This window comes from Eretmochelys imbricata, unplaced genomic scaffold (assembly GCF_965152235.1).
Source record: "Eretmochelys imbricata isolate rEreImb1 unplaced genomic scaffold, rEreImb1.hap1 Scaffold_34, whole genome shotgun sequence".
Classification (NCBI taxonomy): domain Eukaryota; kingdom Metazoa; phylum Chordata; order Testudines; family Cheloniidae; genus Eretmochelys; species Eretmochelys imbricata.
Genome location: NW_027554346.1, coordinates 181749 through 194785, shown reverse-complemented (window position 1 = coordinate 194785; position 13037 = coordinate 181749). Strand labels below are relative to the sequence as shown.

The 13037-nt window shown below is 71.5% G+C and overlaps 1 protein-coding gene across 1 annotated transcript; it reads left to right on the top strand.

The window, feature by feature from the left end:
* Positions 1 to 1215: 1215 nt before the first annotated feature.
* On the top strand, positions 1216 to 5200 carry CABP5 (calcium binding protein 5). The gene is made up of 6 exons (XM_077806885.1): positions 1216 to 1278; positions 1625 to 1655; positions 2420 to 2563; positions 3147 to 3256; positions 4646 to 4793; positions 5175 to 5200. The coding sequence occupies exons 1-6, from the start codon at positions 1216 to 1218 to the stop codon at positions 5198 to 5200; spliced, it is 522 nt and encodes a 173-aa protein (XP_077663011.1).
* The last annotated feature ends 7837 nt before the right edge of the window (positions 5201 to 13037 follow it).

Genomic DNA, 13037 nt, shown 5'->3' with positions numbered 1-13037 from the left:
CGTTCAGGGCGACTCCAGTCAGCGGCTGGGGGTCTCAATCCTTACGGCTCAGGATCTCCCCTCCTGAGCCCCAAGGCAGACCTGCGCTGAGGAAGGATCGTGTCCTAGGGTCTGGAGACATTTCCAGCAGCCTCGAGGCCTGAGGAAACACCCGGCTTGACTTCCCTTCTCCCAAACAGGCTGGCAATTAGCCCGGGGCCACTTACCCATCACCAGTCCTGACACAGGCCACCACAACCCTCCCAGGGACCAGACAATGACCCGGGTGTCACGGAGTCTGGGGGAGTCCAGGCCCTGCACCCCTCTTCCTGGGATTCACTGAGACTCTCAGCCAGCCAGTAAAACAGAAGGTTTATTGGACAACAGGAACACAGTCCAAAACAGAGCTTGTGGGTACACCCAGGACCCCTCAGTCAAGTCCTTCTGGGGGGCAGGGAGCTCAGACCCCAGCCCTGGGGTTCCCTGTGTTCCTCCACCCAGCCCCAAACTGAAACTAAACCCCCCCAGCAGGCCCCCTCCTGCAGCCTCTGTTCACATTCCCGGGCAGAGGTGTCACCTCCCGCACCTGGCTCAGGTGACAGGCTCTCAGGTCTCCCCTCCCCAGGGCACAGTCCCAGGTCAACACTCCCCCCTCCCTGCTGCCTCACATCGTCACATCGGGTCACTCCAGCGTCCTCCTCAACGAATCAAAGCCGTGGTAATAGACAAGACTCGTTTGCTGACACCACAAGGCCTGAGCACACAGCCCCCTTCTCTCTCTCACAAGGCCGGCTGCATTTCACAGCTCTCTCCATTGCCATCTCTTCCTAACCAGTCTCTAAAGTTCGGCCAGGGGTCAGGTCAGTCTGGGAGTTAATTAACTTTTTCTGGCCCTGTCACCTTTCAGTGTGATATTATATTACACTCCTAACACCACTCCTCTCCACCCCACCAAGTCCTTGAGGGCTGGGAGCGAACCCAGGAGTCCTGGCTCTCAGCCCTCCCTGCTCTAACCACCGGGAGTGAACCCAGGAGCCCGGGCTCCCAGCCCTTGTGCCAGCTAGCAGATGTTGGCAGGGCGGATTTATTCAGCAGCTGTCCTGGTTGGGATGGTGATAGGTCGTGGGGGTGAGGATAATCCCCTGACGTGGGAGCAACTATAAACCCCCACCCCAGCCTGGCACAGCCGCCCCCTCTTCTAGCCACGGCTCCGGCTCCGGGGCGGCAGCCGGCACCATGCAGAACGCCCTGGGGCCCGCCTGCATCTTCCTGCGCAAGGGCATCGCCGAGAAGCATGGGGTCAGACACCTGGTTCTCTGTGAGGGGAGCAGGGGGGCCGGGAGCCAGGACGCCTGTGTTCTCTCCCCGGCTCTGGGAGGGGAGTGGGGGCTGGTGGGTTAGAGCTGGGTGGGTGCTGGGAGCCAGGACACCTGGGTTCTCTCCCCGGCTCTGCGAGGGGAATGGGGGGGCTGGTGGGTTAGATCTGGGAGATGGGGAGCCAGGACTCCTGGGTTCTTTCCCCGGCTCTGGGAGGGGAGTGGGGCCTGGTGGGTTAGAGCTGGGGGAGGAGGCCGAGAGTCCGGACACCTGGGTTCTCTCCCCAGCAGGACCGGGCTGGGTCCCTGAGTGTGTCTCTTTATTCCAGCACCGGGAGCTGGGAGCAGACGAAATTGAAGGTAAGACGCCCATGGGAGGGGAGTGGGATCTAGTGATTAAAGCAGGGAAGGAGGGGTGGGGCTGTGAGCCCGGACGCCTGGGTTCTCATTGCAGCGCAAAGGGGAGAGGGGTCTAGTAGGTCGGTACACAGGTGCTGGGACGCAGGAGCCCCCCATACTAGCCCCAACCCCAGAGGAACACAGGTGCTGCAGGAATCCCAGGTCTCCTGGGTCCTGGGCTGCGGTGGGGAGCGGGCAGCACTCCTGGGTTCTCCCCCCCAGGGGCTCAGGGCGGCGGGTTCCCCCCCACGGAGCGGGCTCAGCATGGCAGGGGGGACGCAGCACGGCAGGTTCCCCCCAATGGAGGGGGCTCAGGACAGTGGGTTCCCCCCCACAGAGGGGGCTCAGCACAGTGCTCAGGGTGGCGGGTTCCCCCCCATGGAGGGGGCTCAGCCCAGCGGGGGGGCTCAGCCTGGCGGGTTCCCCCCCCGGGAGCTCAGGGTGGCGGGTTCCCCCCCACGGAGGGGGCTCAGCCCAGCGGGGGGGCTCAGCCTGGCGGGTTCCCCCCCCGGGAGCTCAGGGTGGCGGGTTCCCCCCCACGGAGGGGGCTCAGCCCAGCGGGGGGGCTCAGCCTGGCGGGTTCCCCCCCCGGGAGCTCAGGGTGGCGGGTTCCCCCCCACGGAGGGGGCTCAGCACAGCAGGGGGGGCTCAGGATGGCAGGGTCCCCCCCATGGAGGGGGCTCAGCCCGGCGGGGGGGGCTCAGCCCGGCGGGTTCCCTCGGCAGAGCTGCGCGAGGCCTTCGCGGAGTTCGACAAGGACAAGGACGGGCTGATCGGCTGCAAGGACCTGGGCACCCTGATGCGCTCCATGGGTTACATGCCCACCGAGATGGAGCTCATCGAGCTCTCCCAGCAGATCAACATGAACCGTGAGCCAGGGGGCTGCCGAGGGGATGGGGGCAGGGCTCCGAGCAGGGGGGTGCCCGGGAGGGGGCGGGGCTCCGAGCAGGGGGGTGCCCGGGAGGGGGCGGGGCTCCGAGCAGGGGGGTGCCTAGGGGATGGGGGCGGGGCTCCGAGCAGGGGGGTGCCTAGGGGATGGGGGCGGGGCTCCGAGCAGGGGGGTGCCTAGGGGATGGGGGCGGGGCTCCGAGCAGGGGGCTGCCGAGGGGATGGGGGCGGGGCTCCGAGCAGGGGGGTGCCTAGGGGATGGGGGCGGGGCTCCGAGCAGGGGGGTGCCTAGGGGATGGGGGCGGGGCTCCGAGCAGGGGGGTGCCCGGGAGGGGGGCGGGGCTCCGAGCAGGGGGGTGCCTAGGGGATGGGGGCGGGGCTCCGAGCAGGGGGGTGCCCGGGAGGGGGCAGGGCTCCGAGCAGGGGGGTGCCGAGGGGATGGGGGCGGGGCTCCGAGCAGGGGGGTGCCGAGGGGATGGGGGCGGGGCTCCGAGCAGGGGGGTGCCCGGGAGGGGGCGGGGCTCCTAGCAGGGGACCCCGTCTGACACCAGCCTCCCGTTGCAGTGGGGGGCCGGGTGGATTTCGAAGACTTCGTGGAGCTGATGACACCCAAGCTGCTGGCCGAGACTGCTGGGATGATTGGGCTGCAGGAGATGAGGGACGCCTTCAAGGAGGTGAGGGAGAGAGAACCCAGGTGCCCAGGCTCCCAGCCCCCAGCTCTCCGGGCTCCCAGCCCCCAGCTCTAAGCCCCCTCCCAGGGCCAGGAGAGAACCCAGGTGTCCGGGCTCCCAGCCCCTGGCTCTAACCCCCCTCTGTCATGGAGGCCCTGGGCGATGCTCTGGACCTGCTCCCTCCGGAGCTGGGCAGGACTCTGGGGGAGTCTCCTCTCGGGGAGCAGCCTGTCTGCAGGACACACAGCTCCCCCGGCCTCCCCCTTCCTGGGTCTGACCTCGGAGCATTCAGCCTCCTCTGCCCCTCCGTGTGCTTCCCACAGAGAGTCCGCCCAGGGGGGGTCCTGGGGAAGCCAGAGGGTCCTGCCCCCCAACTCCGCAGTCAGACGTGACTCTCAGCCAGCCAGTAAAACAGAGGTTTATTAGACAACAGGAACATGGTCTAACACAGAGCTTGTAGGTTGAGAGAACAGGACCCCTCAGCTGGGTCTATTTTGGGGGGCAGTGATCCAGACAACCCCGTCTGCCCTTCACTCCATGTCCCAGCCAGCCCCAAACTGAAACTCCCTCCAGCCCCTCCTCCTCTGGGCTTTGTCCCTTTCCCGGGCCAGGAGGTCACCGGATTCCTTTGTTCTCCAACCCTTTAGCTCTCACCTTGCAGGGGGGAAGGGCCCAGGCCATCAGTGGCCAGGAATCAGGGTGTCGGCCATTCTCTGTGTCCAGACCCCTGCACACACCTGCCCTCTAAGGCTCTGCAAGGATCATACACCCTTACCCCACCCCCTAGAGACTTAAGAACTGCCTAGGGGAAACTGAGGCACCCCCACACTATTCAGAGGAAACATTAAGAACAGTCCCACTTCATCACACCCTCCCAGGGCCAGGAGAGAACCCAGGCGTCCGGGCTCCCAGCCCCTGGCTCTAACCCCCCTCCCAGGGCCAAGCGAGAACCCAGGCGTCCGGGCTCCCAGCCCCTGGCTCTAACCCCCCTCCCAGGGCCAAGCGAGAACCCAGGCGTCCGGGCTCCCAGCCCCCAGCTCTAACCCCCCTCCCAGGGCCAAGCGAGAACCCAGGCGTCCGGGCTCCCAGCCCCTGGCTCTAACCCCCCTCCCAGGGCCAAGCGAGAACCCAGGTGTCCGGGCTCCCAGCCCCTGGCTCTAACCCCCCTCCCAGGGCCAGGAGAGAACCCAGGCGTCCGGGCTCCCAGCCCCTGGCTCTAACCCCCCTCCCAGGGCCAAGCGAGAACCCAGGCGTCCGGGCTCCCAGCCCCTGGCTCTAACCCCCCTCCCAGGGCCAAGCGAGAACCCAGGCATCCTGACTTCCAGCCCCACCCACCTGAGCCGGGGACAGGACCCAGGAGTCCTGACGGCTGCTCCCCCCCGCCCCCCGCAGTTTGACACCAACGGGGACGGGGAGATCACGCTGGACGAGCTGCAGCTGGCCATGCAGCGTCTCATGGGCGAGCGCCTCACCCTGCCCGAGATCAGCGACGTGGTCAAGGAGGCCGACATCAACGGGGACGGGACCGTCGACTTCGAGGGTGCGTGGGGCGCCCGGGGGGATTGTGGGTAATCTGCCCCCCGGCTGGGACCTGAGCCGTCCCCCATGGGGGCTGAAGGGACAGGGCCGTATCCTACACCCTGTGGGCTGGGGCGCCTGGCAAGGGACTGTGGGTAATGTGCAGCCCGGCCAGAGCCCACGCGGCCGGTGCGGGTCAGGCCCCATGGCCCTGGCAGGGATGTGGGCTGGCGTTGGAGGGTCATGGCCTGCCAGCTCTAAGAGGGGACTGTGGGTAAACTGTGTGTGACTTGGCGTGAGTGGCACAGGTCTTCCTGGGGGCTGGGATCCCCTGGGGGGCGGCTCCGTGGGGCTGGGATCCCCCGCCCCAGGCATCAGTACTAATGGGGTCTTTCCCCTGCAGAGTTCGTGAAGATGATGTCACGCTGAGGGGACTGAGCCGCCCCGAGATCAGAGACTGACCCTGGGGGGGGGTCGAGCCCCAACTGGCTGTCGAGACACCACTACGAGTGACCCCCAAATCACTGCCTCCAGTCCCCCCCACCGTCCCTACCAACTATCCCCCGACCCTCCCATGCCTTCCCCCACACCATGTCCCCCCAGACCTCCAGCCCCCCCCATCGCTCGCACACCTCCCCCTGCACTCCCCACAGCCCTTCCCTTCCTGTCCCTCTCCTCTGCCCCACGGCTCTCTGGATCCCACCATCCCCCCAGCTCTCCTCCCCAGGCCCTTCCATCACAGACACGCAGCCCTTGTGTACAATAAAAGCCGTGCGTTGAACCCAGGCACCCGAGGGAGGCTTTCTTGGCCAGGGGATCACGCTTACAACCCGGCAGCGGGAGCCGGGGGGGGCCAGCCAGAGCGCAGGGCGAAGGGCTTAGAGACGATAATCACAGCCCGTGGGGACAACATATGGATGGGAATAACCGGCTTAGCGTGGGTAGCTGGGGGGCAGGGCTGGGCTGGCAGGGGCTGTGGGTCGGGAGTGAGGGGCACCGGCAGAGCTGGGGGGCAGGGCTGGGCTGGCAGGAGCTGGGGGTCGGGAGGGAGGACCACCGGCAGGGCTGGGGGGCAGGGCTGGGCTGGCAGGGGCTTCGGGTCGGGAGGGAGGGGCACCGGCAGAGCTGGGGGGCAGGGCTGGGCTGGCAGGAGCTGGGGGTCGGAAGGGAGGGGCACCAGCAGGGCTGGGGGGCAGGGCTGGGCTGGCAGGGGCTGCGAGTCGGGAGGGAGGGGCACCGGCAGGGCTGGGGGGCAGGGCGGGGCTGGCAGGGGCTGCGGGTCGGGAGGGAGGGGCACCGGCAGAGCTGGGGGGCAGGGCTGGGCTGGCAGGGGCTGGGGGTCGGGAGGGAGGGGCACCGGCAGGGCTGGGGGGCAGGGCGGGGCTGGCAGGGGCTGCGGGTCGGGAGGGAGGGGCACCGGCAGAGCTGGGGGGCAGGGCTGGGCTGGCAGGGGCTGCGGGTCGGGAGGGAGGGGCACCGGCAGGGCTGGGGGGCAAGGCTGGGCTGGCAGGAGCTGGGGGTCGAGAAGGAGGGGCACCGGCAGGGCTGGGGGGCAAGGCTGGGCTGGCAGGAGCTGGGGGTCGGGAGGGAGGGGCACCGGCAGGGCTGGGGGGCAGGGCTGGGCTGGCAGGGGCTGCGAGTCGTGAGGCAGGGGCACCGGCAGGGCTGGGGGGGCAGGGCGGGGCTGGCAGGGGCTGCGGGTCGGGAGGGAGGGGCACTGGCAGAGCTGGGGGGCAGGGCTGGGCTGGCAGGGGCTGGGGGTCGGGAGGGAGGGGCACCGGCAGGGCTGGGGGGCAGGGCGGGGCTGGCAGGGGCTGCGGGTCGGGAGGGAGGGGCACCGGCAGAGCTGGGGGGCAGGGCTGGGCTGGCAGGGGCTGCGGGTCGGGAGGGAGGGGCACCGGCAGGGCTGGGGGGCAGGGCTGGGCTGGCAGGAGCTGGGGGTCGGGAGGGAGGGGCACCGGCAGAGCTGGGGGGCAGGGCTGGGCTGGCAGGAGCTGGGGGTCGGGAGGGAGGGGCACCGGCAGGGCTGGGGGGCAGGGCTGGGCTGGCAGGGGCTGCGGGTCGGGAGGGAGGGGGCACCGGCAGAGCTGGGGGGCAGGGCTGGGCTGGCAGGAGCTGGGGGTCGGGAGGAAGGGGCACCGGCAGGGCTGGGGGGCAGGGCTGGGCTGGCAGGGGCTGCGGGTCGGGAGGGAGGGGCACCGGCAGAGCTGGGGGGCAGGGCTGGGCTGGCAGGAGCTGGGGGTCGGGAAGGAGGGGCACCGGCAGAGCTGGGGGGCAGGGCTGGGCTGGCAGGGGCTGTGGGTCGGGAGGGAGGGGCACCGGCATGGGGGTCCCGTCCCCCTGTCCTCCCCAGGCGAAGCTGCCTGTCATTAGAGGGTGAGATTAAATTGCAGCTTCAGCTCCAATCCTGGGAGCTTTTAATCCGGAAATATCGTGAAATGAAACGAGCAGCCGAGCTGGATAATCCCCCCGACGCCCTGGCATTGCTCCCCGCACCTGGGTGGCCTGGGGCTGAGGGGGCTGGAAGGCTGAGATCGGGGCGGTGGGAGGGTCCGTGTATCTGTGGCACTGCAGGAAGATGGACGAACCCGCAGCCCCCTGCCAGCCCGATCTCGCTCCCCGGGGGTCCGCGCCACGCCCGGCCCGAGGGGGCCCCGATCTCGCTCCCCGGGGGTCTGCGCCCGGCCCGAGGGGCCCCCGATCTCGCTCCCCAGGGGGTCTGCGCCGCGCCCGGCCCGAGGGGGCCCCCGATCTCGCTCCCCGGGGGTCTGCGCCCGGCCCGAGGGGCCCCCGATCTCGCTCCCCGGGGGTCCGCGCCGCGCCCGGCCCGAGGGGGCCCCCGATCTCGCTCCCCGGGGGTCTGCGCCCGGCCCGAGGGGCCCCCGATCTCGCTCCCCGGGGGTCCGCGCCACGCCCGGCCCGAGGGGGCCCCGATCTCGCTCCCCGGGGGTCTGCGCCCGGCCCGAGGGGCCCCCGATCTCGCTCCCCGGGGGTCCGCGCCCGGCCCGAGGGGGCCCCCGATCTCGCTCCCCGGGGGTCTGCGCCCGGCCCGAGGGGGCCCCCGATCTCGCTCCCCAGGGGGTCTGCGCCGCGCCCGGCCCGAGGGGGCCCCCGATCTCACTCCCCGGGGGTCTGCGCCCGGCCCGAGGGGCCCCCGATCTCGCTCCCCAGGGGTCCGCGCCGCGCGCGAGGAGGCCCCCGATCTCGCTCCCCGGGGGTCCGCGCCGCGCCCGGCCCAAGGGGGCCCCGATCTCGCTCCCCGGGGGTCCGCGCCGGCCCGAGGGGCCCCCGATCTCGCTCCCCGGGGGTCCACGCCGCGCCCGGCCCGAGGGGGCCCCGATCTCGCTCCCCGGGGGTCTGCGCCCGGCCCGAGGGGCCCCCGATCTCGCTCCCCAGGGGGTCTGCGCCCGGCCCGAGGGGCCCCCGATCTCGCTCCCCAGGGGTCCGCGCCGCGCCCGGCCCAAGGGGGCCCCGATCTCGCTCCCCGGGGGTCTGCGCCCGGCCCGAGGGGCCCCCGATCTCGCTCCCCAGGGGTCCGCGCCGCGCGCGAGGGGGCCCCCGATCTCGCTCCCCGGGGGTCTGCGCCCGGCCCGAGGGGGCCCCCGATCTCGCTCCCCGGGGGTCCGCGCCCGGCTCGAGGGGGCCCCCGATCTCGCTCCCCGGGGGTCTGCGCCGCGCCCGGCCCGAGGGGGCCCCCGATCTCGCTCCCCGGGGGTCCACGCCCGGCCAGAGGGGGCCCCCGATCTCGCTCCATCCCCAGTGACGTGAGCAGTGGGATCCAATGCCCTGTGGCGGAGTTAAGGCCCTTGGGCTGAAGGGTCAGTTCACACCAGGGCCCGGGCCGGGCTGCTGGCTCAGATTCAGGCCCCGATCCCCAGTGCTCTCACACCCGCTGGCCCTGCTCCCCAACGCAGACCACGGAGGCTGGGACCCTGCAGAAGCAGGTAGCACGTAGGACAGTGGGGGCCCCCCATACACCGTGTGTCTCCCACTGTGAGTCCTGGAGAGAAGTGGGGGGAAGTGCTGGGAACTCCAGTGCAGGTCTGTGACCCAGGACTCCTGGGTTCTTTCCTGCGCCGGGGCCTGGTGAGCTAGAGCAGGGGGCCTGGAAGCCGGGACTCCTGGGTCCCAAGCGGCTCTCTGTGATGTTGTCAGAGGGTGGGCTCCACCCGCTCGTTAGCGCTGATTGCAGCAGGGTGTGGCTGGGCAGTGCCGGGGGAGGGGCTATATCAGTCCCCTGTGGAGGCCAAGCAGGGAGCTAGGAAGCAGGGGAGGGGGTTTCCCTGGGGTGTAGGGTATCTTGCTCTGCTGGGTGCCTAGGACCCCCCGGGGTGAGCTCTCTGCACTGCTGCCCCAGCCAGTCGGGTCCCTCCTCTCCCTGGCCCTGGGCTGACCTGCCCGCTCAGCCATGGGCGAGTCCCCTGTGTGGGTGGAGGTGCTGACCCAGGTAAGGGGGAGGGCTTTGGGGGGTGACCTGTGCTGGGGAAGGAAGTGGTGATCCCTGAGGGAAGAGTGTCTGGAGAAGGGGGGACCCCTGGGCTGGGGGACCCCTGAGGATGCACAGCTGTGTCTGGGGCAGAAAGGCTCTGGACTGTGGGTGGGTGACCTCTATGGGGGTGACCCTAGGTGCTGGTGCCCCTCTAACCCCTCTCTTCCCCCCAGCTGCAGCACCACGGCATCCCCGCGGAGCAGATCACCTACCCTCGCGTCACTCTCTCCGCACCCTGGCGTCTCTGCGCCCGGCATAGCCCCCCGCAAGACCCCGCCGGGGCCCGGGTCACCCTGCTCGACCTGCGTGAGCCCCACGGCCCAGCCACCCGCAGCTGGCCCCTGCACCAGGCCCAGGGCGCACTGGCCCACCCCAGCCAGCCCCTGCTGGCCCTACGAGGTACAGGAGGTCTCGAGGGGGCAGTGGGGCCAGACCCCCAGGCCAGGGAAGAGGGAGGGAGGGGTGTTCCGGGCTGACTGGTAATGGCATCCGCTCCCCATGGAGGTCCTGGCCTGACCCTCAGCCCCATGTCCTCACTGCACAACAATGGGGGTCCTCACCTCACCTCCCCCATGGCTCAATTGACCCGCCTGGGCCCCGGGGCTGGGCCCTGGCGGGCCGTGGGGCGGGGCCCCGGGGCTGGGCCCCGTCTCGGCCCCGGGGCTCTGACCCGCCTGGGCCCCCAGCGGGCCGTGTGGCACAGGTGTTCGACGTGGCACAGCGCTGCCTGCACTGGCAGTGGACGTTTGCCCACCCCCTGGAGTTCTGGGCGTGGCTGGAGCCCGAGACGCTGGCGCTGGTGACGGAGGAGGAGGTGTTCCACTGGGCCCTCAGCCGTGAGCACGCTGCTGGGCACCCCCCGCTGGGGAGCTGCTGGGCGCCCTGGGAGGAGGGTGGGCTGGTCAATGGGGGGGCTAGCCTGGGGGCCTTGTGGGGGAGGGGGGCTGGTTGGCATGGTTGGGGGGGCAGGCAGGGGGTGCCATGGGAAGGGGGGGCTGGTGGGCACTGGGGGGTTGGCACAGGGGGTGCTGTGGGAAGGGGAGGCTGGTTGGCACGGGGGTGCCACGGGAAGGGGGAGCTGGTTGGCGTGGGGGGGGTTGGACAGGAGGTGCCGTGGGAAGGGGGAGCTGGTTGGCGTGGGGGGGGGGTTGGCACGGGGGTGCCGTGGGAAGGGGGAGCTGGTTCGCGTGGGGGGGGTTGGCACGGGGGTGCCGTGGGAAGGGGGAGCTGGTTGGCGTGGGGGGGTTGGCATGGGGGTGCCGTGGGAAGGGGGAGCTGATCGGCGTGGGGGGGGGTTGGCATGGGGGTGCCGTGGGAAGGGGAGCTGGTCGGCGTGGGGGGGGTTGGACAGGAGGTGCCGTGGGAAGGGGGAGCTGGTCGGCGTGGGGGGGGTTGGACAGGAGGTGCCGTGGGAAGGGGAGCTGGTCGGCGTGGGGGGGGTTGGACAGGAGGTGCCGTGGGAAGGGGGAGCTGGTCGGCGTGGGGGGGGTTGGACAGGGGGTGCCGTGGGAAGGGGGAGCTGGTTGGCGTGGGGGGGGGTTGGCACGGGGGTGCCGTGGGAAGGGGGAGCTGGTTCGCGTGGGGGGGGGTTGGCACGGGGGTGCCGTGGGAAGGGGGAGCTGGTTGGCGTGGGGGGGTTGGCATGGGGGTGCCGTGGGAAGGGGGAGCTGATCGGCGTGGGGGGGGTTGGCATGGGGGTGCCGTGGGAAGGGGAGCTGGTCGGCGTGGGGGGGGTTGGACAGGAGGTGCCGTGGGAAGGGGGAGCTGGTCGGCGTGGGGGGGGTTGGACAGGAGGTGCCGTGGGAAGGGGGAGCTGGTCGGCGTGGGGGGGGTTGGACAGGAGGTGCCGTGGGAAGGGGGAGCTGGTCGGCGTGGGGGGGGTTGGCACAGGGGGGTTGGACAGGGGGTGCCGTGGGAAGGGGGAGCTGGTCGGCGTGGGGGGGGTTGGCACAGGGGGGTTGGACAGGGGGTGCCGTGGGAAGGGGGGGCGGGTTGGTGCGGGGGGATTTGGACGGGGGTGCCGTGGGAAGGGGGGGCTGGTCGGCGTGGGGGGGGTTGGCATGGGGGTGCCGTGGGAAGGGGGAGCTGGTCGGCGTGGGGGGGGTTGCCGTGGGAGGGGGAGCTGGTCGGCGTGGGGGGGGTTGGCACAGGGGGGTTGGACAGGGGGTGCTGTGGGAAGGGGGAGCTGGTCGGCGTGGGGGGGGTTGGCACGGGGGTGCCGTGGGAAGGGGGAGCTGGTCGGCGTGGGGGGGGTTGGCACAGGGGGGTTGGACAGGGGGTGCCGTGGGAAGGGGGGGCGGGTTGGTGCGGGGGGATTTGGACGGGGGTGCCGTGGGAAGGGGGGGCTGGTTGGCGTGGGGGGGGTTGGACAGGAGGTGCCGTGGGAAGGGGGGAGCTGGTTGGCGTGGGGGGGGTTGGACAGGGGGTGCCGTGGGAAGGGGGAGCTGGTTGGCGTGGGGGGGGTTGGACAGGGGGTGCTGTGGGAAGGGGGAGCTGGTCGGTGTGGGGGGGGTTGGCACAGGGGGGTTGGACAGGGGGTGCCGTGGGAAGGGGGAGCTGGTCGGTGTGGGGGGGGTTGGCACAGGGGGGTTGGACAGGGGGTGCCGTGGGAAGGGGGGGCGGGTTGGTGCGGGGGGATTTGGACGGGGGTGCCGTGGGAAGGGGGGGCTGGTCGGCGTGGGGGGGATTGGCATGGGGGTGCCGTGGGAAGGGGGAGCTGGTCGGCGTGGGGGGGGTGCCGTGGGAGGGGGAGCTGGTCGGTGTGGGGGGGGTTGGCACAGGGGGGTTGGACAGGGGGTGCCGTGGGAAGGGGGAGCTGGTCGGCGTGGGGGGGGGTTGGCACGGGGGTGCCGTGGGAAGGGGGAGCTGGTCGGCGTGGGGGGGTTGGCACAGGGGGGTTGGACAGGGGGTGCCGTGGGAAGGGGGGGCGGGTTGGTGCGGGGGGATTTGGACGGGGGTGCCGTGGGAAGGGGGGGCTGGTCGGCGTGGGGGGGATTGGCATGGGGGTGCCGTGGGAAGGGGGAGCTGGTCGGCGTGGGGGGGGGTGCCGTGGGAGGGGGAGCTGGTCGGCGTGGGGGGGGTTGGCACAGGGGGGTTGGACAGGGGGTGCCGTGGGAAGGGGGGGCTGGTTGGTGTGGGGGGATTTGGACGGGGGTGCCGTGGGAAGGGGGAGCTGGTCGGCGTGGGGGGGGTTGGCACGGGGGTGCCGTGGGAAGGGGGAGCTGGTCGGCGTGGGGGGGTTGGCACAGGGGGGTTGGACAGGGGGTGCCGTGGGAAGGGGGGGCTGGTTGGTGCGGGGGGATTTGGACGGGGGTGCCGTGGGAAGGGGGGGCTGGTCGGCGTGGGGGGGGTTGGCATGGGGGTGCCGTGGGAAGGGGGAGCTGGTCGGCGTGGGGGGGGTTGGACAGGGGGTGCTGTGGGAAGGGGGAGCTGGTCGGCGTGGGGGGGGTTGGCACAGGGGGGTTGGACAGGGGGTGCCGTGGGAAGGGGGAGCTGGTCGGCGTGGGGGGGGTTGGCACAGGGGGGTTGGACGGGGGTGCCGTGGGAAGGGGGGGCGGGTTGGTGCGGGGGGATTTGGACGGGGGTGCCGTGGGAAGGGGGGGCTGGTCGGCGTGGGGGGGGTTGGCATGGGGGTGCCGTGGGAAGGGGGAGCTGGTCGGCGTGGGGGGGGTTGCCGTGGGAGGGGGAGCTGGTCGGCGTGGGGGGGGTTGGCACAGGGGGGTTGGACAGGGGGTGCCGTGGGAAGGGGGGGCTGGTTGGTGCGGGGGGATTTGGACG